This window comes from Thermothelomyces heterothallicus (assembly GCF_042370625.1).
Source record: "Thermothelomyces heterothallicus CBS 202.75 unplaced genomic scaffold P884_scaffold_44, whole genome shotgun sequence".
Classification (NCBI taxonomy): domain Eukaryota; kingdom Fungi; phylum Ascomycota; class Sordariomycetes; order Sordariales; family Chaetomiaceae; genus Thermothelomyces; species Thermothelomyces heterothallicus.
In genome coordinates this window covers 58,766-66,412 of record NW_027192605.1, presented here as the reverse complement: position 1 = coordinate 66,412, position 7,647 = coordinate 58,766, and the positions used below count along the sequence as shown (strand labels likewise).

General features: G+C 56.8%; 4 protein-coding genes across 4 annotated transcripts in view; 1 reads left to right on the top strand and 3 right to left on the bottom strand.

The window, feature by feature from the left end:
• P884DRAFT_288256 (uncharacterized protein) overlaps nucleotides 1-827 on the top strand; it is a 1,536-nt gene extending 709 nt beyond the window's left edge. The window contains exons 4-7 of the mRNA XM_069443932.1: nucleotides 5-82; nucleotides 147-262; nucleotides 314-374; nucleotides 420-827. Of these exons, the coding sequence (XP_069293347.1) occupies nucleotides 5-82; nucleotides 147-262; nucleotides 314-374; nucleotides 420-680 (516 nt within the window). The 3' untranslated portion in view covers nucleotides 681-827. The remainder of the gene's footprint in view (nucleotides 1-4; nucleotides 83-146; nucleotides 263-313; nucleotides 375-419) is intronic.
• A 22-nt stretch (nucleotides 828-849) lies between these two features.
• P884DRAFT_232975 (PLAC8 family-domain-containing protein) lies at nucleotides 850-1,665 on the bottom strand. Its single transcript, XM_069439866.1, has 3 exons — nucleotides 1,453-1,665; nucleotides 1,286-1,394; nucleotides 850-1,204 (listed from the first exon to the last, which is right to left on the bottom strand). The coding sequence occupies exons 1-3, from the start codon at nucleotides 1,568-1,570 to the stop codon at nucleotides 973-975; spliced, it is 459 nt and encodes a 152-aa protein (XP_069293346.1). The 5' UTR covers nucleotides 1,571-1,665; the 3' UTR covers nucleotides 850-972.
• A 1,858-nt stretch (nucleotides 1,666-3,523) lies between these two features.
• On the bottom strand, nucleotides 3,524-4,729 carry P884DRAFT_281237 (uncharacterized protein; the record flags this gene model as incomplete). Its single annotated transcript, XM_069443516.1, has 6 exons — nucleotides 3,524-3,652; nucleotides 3,683-3,787; nucleotides 3,828-3,881; nucleotides 3,970-4,132; nucleotides 4,315-4,557; nucleotides 4,632-4,729. 6 exons carry the CDS (start codon nucleotides 4,727-4,729, stop codon nucleotides 3,524-3,526), a joined length of 792 nt encoding a protein of 263 aa, XP_069293345.1.
• A 601-nt stretch (nucleotides 4,730-5,330) lies between these two features.
• On the bottom strand, nucleotides 5,331-7,540 carry P884DRAFT_102462 (uncharacterized protein). Its single transcript, XM_069437028.1, has 2 exons — nucleotides 7,441-7,540; nucleotides 5,331-7,318 (listed from the first exon to the last, which is right to left on the bottom strand). The coding sequence occupies exon 2, from the start codon at nucleotides 7,127-7,129 to the stop codon at nucleotides 5,396-5,398; it is 1,734 nt and encodes a 577-aa protein (XP_069293344.1). The 5' UTR covers nucleotides 7,130-7,318; nucleotides 7,441-7,540; the 3' UTR covers nucleotides 5,331-5,395.
• Between the last annotated feature and the right edge of the window lie 107 nt (nucleotides 7,541-7,647).

Genomic DNA, 7,647 nt, shown 5'->3' with positions numbered 1-7,647 from the left:
GGAGGCGGTCGGAGACGCCGACGGCGGGCCGTTCCGCCGCGTGTTGGGGGTCGACGCCTTCGAAGCGGTCCTCATGCCCGTGGTGGACGAGCAAGGGAGGGCGGGGCTGGAAGCTGTGCAGGAGAGGGACGGACGGAGAGGGGAAGCCGGCGGTTAAGGTCACGGCCATGCCCGGGAGGCATGTCCCGCCCGGGACGCTGGCCAGGGTGAACGAGCTGCTCGGGGCGGTGCCGCCGACGAACGGGTGGTTGGTCGAGTTGGGGTGGACGAAAACGACGGCGGCGGCGGCGGTGGCGGTGGAAGGAACGCCGAGGCAGGGGGAGGAAGGATTCGAGACGGGGTACCGGATCTACATCTCGGGAGACACGCTCATGGTGGACGAGCGCAAGGAGATCCCGAAGCGGCTGCAAGGGGACTAGATCGATCTCATGCTTGACCACCTCGGCGGCACCACGATCCCCGGGCCCGAGATGCCGCTGATCAGGGTCACGACGGATGGCAAGCATCGGGTGCAGCTCATGAGGCTCGTCGACCCGTACGTCACGATCCCCGTCCACTTCGATGACTACGACGTCTTTTGCTCGCCGCTAGATGACGTCAAGAAGGAGATAGAGGCCGCCGGGTTAGCGGGTCAGGTCGTGTACCTGGACAGGGGCGACGATTTCAGGTTCACACTATAGTCGTGACACCTACTACCTATTCATCTTCATGATACTGAATCATTCACCGAAGCAGTCGATCACATGTCTTGCGTGACTTTCACCACGCTGGGCAGCTCGGAGAGGTGATGACGACTCGGCATTGTTGGATTGTTGTGGGATCTAACGAGGAACGCTAATGAAGCGGAACCGACGCCTGATCCCCTTTAGAAAGAAGAGCGAACCCCTCCTGGAGCTCCAGATGCCCCCACCATTGCCCACGCCCGCGCGTCAGAGAACTTCACCGCTTCCATGTACTACCAACTGCTCACATTTAGCGCCCGGGATGGCGCGTGGGATACTGCATTGGATGCTGCATGGGAAGTTGGCGCTTGTAACCGTCTTTGATGCCCCACGCGTTCTGGTTGTCGCGGCGAAAATCGACTTCCTTGTAATTCTGGATGACAGCACAGCAGGGCAAGCACCCAGTAATGAGGGCGTCGCAACAGCAGTTGCCCTCTATCCCGTACATGAGGCGAATTTGCCTTCTCTGGATGCATGTAGTGCTGCAAAGACACGCACCGTCAGCTGTCGACTTCTGGTGTGGGAAATGGAGAGGAAGAAAAGGGGGGTGGGTAGTAAATTACACGCCAGTCAGCCCAAACAGGCTGAGAAAGCAAGACAGGCCACCAAAACTGCCGCAAGCGCTGGGGTGTTCGGAGGGGTCCTCGAGGATATTTTGGGTCTTATTGATCACTAGATAGCGTCAGTTCAGTGCAGAAGGCGTATCGGTTTGGGCGGTCACCCAACGCACAAACGCAAGGCACGAAGCAGCCTAGCATGCAAGTGCCACAGTCGCCGCAGCAGTGCATGAGGCCATTGTCATCCTGCCAGTCATTCTGCTTGAATCTAGTTCCCTGCTTGTTCGTCATATTTGGATTAATCGGTGGTATGGTCCGTGGAAGAGTCAAGAGAAAGCGTAATGCGATGAGGTCAAAGTCTTGTAAATCCGAAGACAAGAACGATAGGCAAGGTTCAGATGAAGAATGAGTGAGAGAGATGTGCCGAGATCTGGGGAAGTGGATCGACTGATTCTAATCATCTTTTTGTACCCCGTCGATTTCAACGTTATATCTCCCGATGGCCTGGCCGGGACACCGGGCGGCGGCGGCTCACGACGGCTGCAAGGGCGGCCCCTTACCCGCGGCCGCTTCAGATTGCGGTCCTAAACTGGAGGGCTACATTCTCGGGGCATCCTGCCCGAGTCTTGTCACAAGCGCCCAGGCTGACCGCTGTCCGGAAAGCCTTTAACGATTGCTGTAAGGAGGATGCCATATCCCATCTGCTCAGGTGTTGGAGGGGGTGCACGTCCATGTTGGGGTCGATGGGCCAAAAGCTGCAAGTGCTCTGTGCATTGTAAGGCACTTACACCGTCGATGAACAGGTAGAACAAAGAGAGAGGGAACAGAAGAAAACAAAAAGGTCACCAACTGGTTGAGACGTGCAATTGTACAATTCAAACTCGTCTTTTCGTTTCACAACACTTGTCCTGCCGGAACCGAGCGTGGCCAGGAGATGGTGGGTCAGCCAACTTCAATTGCTGAGCAGCGCGGCTGGCCTTTGCGGCAAGCCGTTTTGGTCAATATAAGTTGTCTTGAATTCGAACAGCGTGTGTGATTGGCTGGTTGCCGCTTCTACTCTGACCAGCCAAAAAACCGATATTGTGGGCAAAATTTGGGTCTGGTCAGATTACATCACGTGAAGCTTGCCTAAAGGATGACTTTGTGTTGGGATAGATGGATGGATCAAATCTTCGTATCTCTGTAATGGTTGATGATGGTAGATTCGTGGTGTTGATAGAAGAAGAAGGAAGAGAGGGCCGACCAGGCCTGCCTTCCAGGAAGATGTGGGTGGCTGCACCCTGGTGGGTCCGGGAGCGCGGCACCTCAAATGCTTGTTGGTAACAAGCTCCACCCTTTGGGGCCGGAGAGAACTATACCCTGGTTGGCCGAGGCCCGGGTCAGGACTATAACCCAGACAAGGACCGGATGGTCGTCGGCCCGCGCCTGTTTCATCCTGCCAATGACTCGCTGTCGTTAGCAACAGACTGACGAGTCACTCTTCTGTCGGCAAGGGATCACGCGGTCTTAATTATTGTAATTACGACAAAGCTCTTGGTCAACCCATGGGGTGTTAATTTTGCCGTTGCGCCAAGTCAACGGTGTCGCGACGGTCTTTATGGGTACGACTTGAACACCTGCTCTACTTGAATCGCGTATCAGAGACAAGCGATGAAGAGGATCAGGCAGGGAGAAACCTGGAAGGATCCGGGAAAACTGGCAGAGGGAAATTTGAACTGCCCCCAACCAGTTTTGGGGGTCAAGCGACTGAGATGGTAATTAGGGCAGGAACCATTAGCGACTTAACCATTAGCGACTTAATTATCAGGCTCTGCTTCAATCATACAATCATGACCCTTGCAACTTAAGCACTCGAATAGCAAGCCTGATTACTGGAGAGCATTGGTTCGAAAACCGACCATGCGATTGTCAAACGCCGGAAGCCAGATGCTGAACCTACTTAAAGGAAAATCATCAGAAGGCGAGCAGGTTGGCCCTATACTTATTAGGATATCTCACCATAATAAAGATGGGCTTGGGAAGGCATCTCAAGATCTTTCCATTTAATACTCTGAAAGTAATGACTGCATTGCATGCACATAAAGATGCTAACCATGGACAACGCTAAACTTGGCTATTCGCAAGATTAAGGCCCATTTGTAAGGTACTCTGGTACTAACCAATTGTAAGCTTGAAACTCGACACGTACATGTCTAGCCACAGTCGTGCAACGGTCCCCCTCCCCATTCCCGCCAGCTGCTACGGTCACTCAACAACGAGCTTGACCGGCGATACCCCTTGGTCTTCCTCCATGTTTCCTCTCGCGCGATTGATGGCCTCTTTGACCCCTTCGTGACCCTTCTCGGCGATGAAGCGCCGGAGGTCGATGGCCTCCTAGATTCCTTCCAGGCCCTTCCTGTTGACCACCAGGGGTTGGGGGGCAACCTTGTAGGCTCCCTTGGCCAGAACTTCGGACAGGTATCCCCCAAAGGTGGCATCAGTTGTTTCAAACCAACAGTCGAGGAACGGCTTGAAACTCCCGGGCTGCAGCTGCTTCACATCTAATTACGCCCTTCGGGACCTCACCCAAGTCATCGATATGACAGGACGATGCGAACTTGAGCTATTATCATGTGGGAGCAGCACTGTCAGCAGCTCTCATGCTGTAGTTAAGTGTTTAATTATACAGGGTACAGCAGGGCATCGCCTACCGTCTGCTTGGAGGCTGCGGCAACCTTCCACGCGGCGACATTGCCCTCCTTCAACCCTGCCGCCATGAAGACACCTGCACATTCGCCCTTATCGAGCTCCGCGGCGACTCTCTCGGTAACCTCCGGATCCTTGTAGTCAAAGACCTGCACGGCGCCAAGGCTCCTGACGCAGTCGAAATTTGCTCCTGGAACAGGTTGCAGTCGCATCGTAGCCCGCAGCCGTGACGAGCTGGATCGCATTGCTGCCGACGGCCGATGCCTCCCCAGATCAGAACCGACTTCCCGTTCTTGGGCAAGCCCAGCTTGGGTCAGTCGAGGTGAAGGTAGTCCTCCCCGAAGAGGAACATAGCGCTGGTCGCGATGCAGAGGCCGGGGACGACAGGCTCGTGGTACGTCATGTCTCCCGGGATCGTGGCCATCAGCTTGTCCTCTAGGGTCACGTAGTCCTGAAAGCCCCTGTTGGCGCCGAAGCCGAAGACGCGGTCGCCGACGCGGAACCGGGAGGCGGCGGCAGAGCCCGGCGCCACAACCTCGACGGTACCGGCAACGTCGCAGCCCAGAATGACGGGGTAGCCGGGCCCCAGGTTCCTGTCCTGGAGCATGTAGTCAGTCACAGGGATTGATGGCCCAGGCGTGCACCTTGACCAGCACCTTGTGGTCACCGAGCTCGTCGTGGGTAATTAGGGGGCGGAGCGGAGCGGATCGCCCCTGGGACGCCAGATGCATCCTGCCAGACGGCGCGGTTGCCGGCGGCAGCCATCATCCATTGACCGATCGACTTGGAGTGGCGAGCGGGCTGGCAGCAATAATTATTAGGTGCTTGTGGGTGGCGAGCGACACCTTAATTAAATATTATTAACTAACGATTTGTGGTTTACTAAATTAATTAGAAATGGATGAGGCTGCACCACAAGAACAACGGGGAAATAATTAATCTACAAAGTGTCGTTCAAAACCAAGATACCGAGAGAAAATAATTAATGCCTGTGATTCTACTTCATCCAATTCGACATTAAAGGAATTGAGACTTGGGCTTATAATTTTCCATCGGGGAAAATCGAGCCCGGGCCAGCCCAACGGACAGAGTTAACATGCCATCCCCCGTCCAGAGGTAGGTTCTTCGATCCTTCTCTGAGGTGTTTGCGGACCTCTGCCAGTGATGTGCAATGGAGATATATCTATTTGAGATAGAAATGATTAATAATCGAGGGAATCTAGTAGCAGAGAGCATCTAATTATTCTGCTTGCAAGAGCTTAGTTATTCCCACCGTGGTAAATTGCTCTTTCTACAAGGGCAGGCGTAGCCAGGTCCGCGCGGCAAGATGTAATTAATTACCCCCACCTCTTGATCTCGTTCATTAAGATCAGACAAAAGTAAGAAGGGAAAACAAAGGACAAAGCAAAAAAAAAAAAAAAACGGAAAAATCTAGTATGCCAAACCTGGCTGCACCGGTTCCTTCGCCCCCTGCCCCTTTTCCCCGTCGTGATCGTGATGATGGCCTTTCTCCCCTCGGACGCTGTTCTTGCGACGGCGATTCCGCAGGACCGCCGCGGCAAACGCGCCAACCACGCTCAGCAAGGTCAGGATGAGAGCGTACAGGCCGATCAAGAAGGCCAAGATCTCGGACGTCTCGTGGAGCGGCGGCCGGGCAAAGTCGAGCGGCATGTTGTTCCTCTCGCCCTGCCGCGTGACGGTCAGCTCGGCGCAGACGACCGTGACGACGAGCAGGACGGCCAGCAGGACGGCCCAGGGGACGGTCCACAGGCTGAAGCGCGCCGGCGCCGTGGTCCGGCTCCGGTACCGGTGCTCCACCGAGCGCGTCTCGCTGTGGTGCAGGCAAGCGAGGATCTCTTGCGCGTGGCGCCCTCGCGCCTTGTGCGAGTACCCCGGCGCCGAGCGCGGGTCGGCGGCGGCGACGTCGGAGCGCGGGCCGTCCTCGACCGACCTCTTCTTGTCCCCCTTCCGCCGCCGCCACCAGGGGCGCAGACCGACCGCGGTCGGGCCGAGCAGGCTGACGGTCAGGATGAACAGCCCCAGCGCCGTGGTGACGACCGCGACGAGGCACACGCCGACCGTCCAGATGCGCAGGAAGGTGGTGAACCCGGGGTCGGCAAAGGGCTTCTTGGGCGCGAAGACAAAGTAGACGGTCGGCACGTTGTCGCAGGTCCCTCCGGGCTTGTTTCCGTTGTGCAACAGGGGCCAGTTGAGGGCGGCGGTGCCGAACATGAAGGCGGACCAGATCAGGAGGCCGAGGGCCGCCGTGAGTTGGTCCTTGTAGCTCGTCGTCAGGAGGAAGTGCCGCAGCGAGTGTTTTGGCGCCCGCGCGCGCCGCCTGATGCGCAGCTCTTCGGAGGCGATGAGCGCAACCTCCTGCTCCGTCGCCCGGGCCTCGGCCACGGACTGCTGCGAGTGGACCAGTGCGGCGACGTAGAGGTCCCGGAGCTTGTCGATATCAGCGCGGGTTGGGGCGGTCGCGATCTCCTGGATCAGTTCCCTGTTGTAGACCGTGGTCACGGCTCCTCCGTCGATCTGGACATCCTCGCTGCTTCGGCCGTCTTGGACCTCGATCTGCTCGTGCCAGTGCGAGACGAAGTGGTGGATCGCGCGGCCGAGAGCCGCTTGGGCATTGTCGTGTTCCGCCAACGCCTCCTCTTCGGCCGCGTGGAGGGCAAATGCCTTGAGAACGTCGGCGTAAGCACGAGCTCGCTCCACGTCGAGTCGCGTCACTGCGGCCCGTCGGCATCGCTGCAGTCGTTCCAAGTACTCCGCGTCCCGTTTCGGGCGGTCTTTGCTGTCGACGACCAGAGCTTGCCGGAACAGAACGGTGAAGACGGAGTAGACCGGGTACCACAGCACCAGGTGGATCAGAACGGCGTAGTCTATGATGATGAGGTTGGAGTCGACGGAGTTCGAGAACATGGCGGTGAAGAGGGACAGCGCGAGGATGCCCCACGCGCCGTGCCAGAGGCGGAATTGCTTGTCGACGCCAAACAGCACGGCGACGATGGCGGCGGCATACAAGAGGTAGAATCCGATTCGGATTCCGGCGCCGATGAGCATCTGGTCGCCAAAGATGTGGCACGGCATGTACGACGTCACCGCGCTCATCTCGCCGGTACCGACGAAACCGGTGCTGGTGACACCCAAGAAGTAACCCATCGCTCGCGAAGGTTTCTTCCGCGATCCTTTGTCAAAGAACTGCGCCCTCCTCGACTGTTTCGGTTGCGGTGAAATTACAGAGTAATAACGGTGTTGCAATTTGTTCGCTTCGAAGTCGAAACGCGCAGAGACCGAGGACTGCACGGCCGCAATGACGGGTTTAACAACTCAGGGGATGCATGCTCTCGTCTGTTCAATGATCAGTTATGCGCACAGAAAGAACGAGAAGCAGCAAAGACCACGACGAGCGAGACCAGACTGGTGATTTGAGAAATGCATGACGACTCTGCCCCAGGCCGCAATGGAAGTACCTGCATGCGGGGACCCTGCATTCTAGCCTCCAACCACATGAACGATCAACTGAGGATTTTTGCCAGCTTTGCAGTGTGACATGACTAGCATCTGCAGCCCAATGCGACACCCAACGCAAAATCCCTGGTGAAGATGCTCAATGGCGAAGCCGAAAGAAGACCGCGAGTGATGCAACTTGCATGCCTCACAACCCTGATTGGGCACCT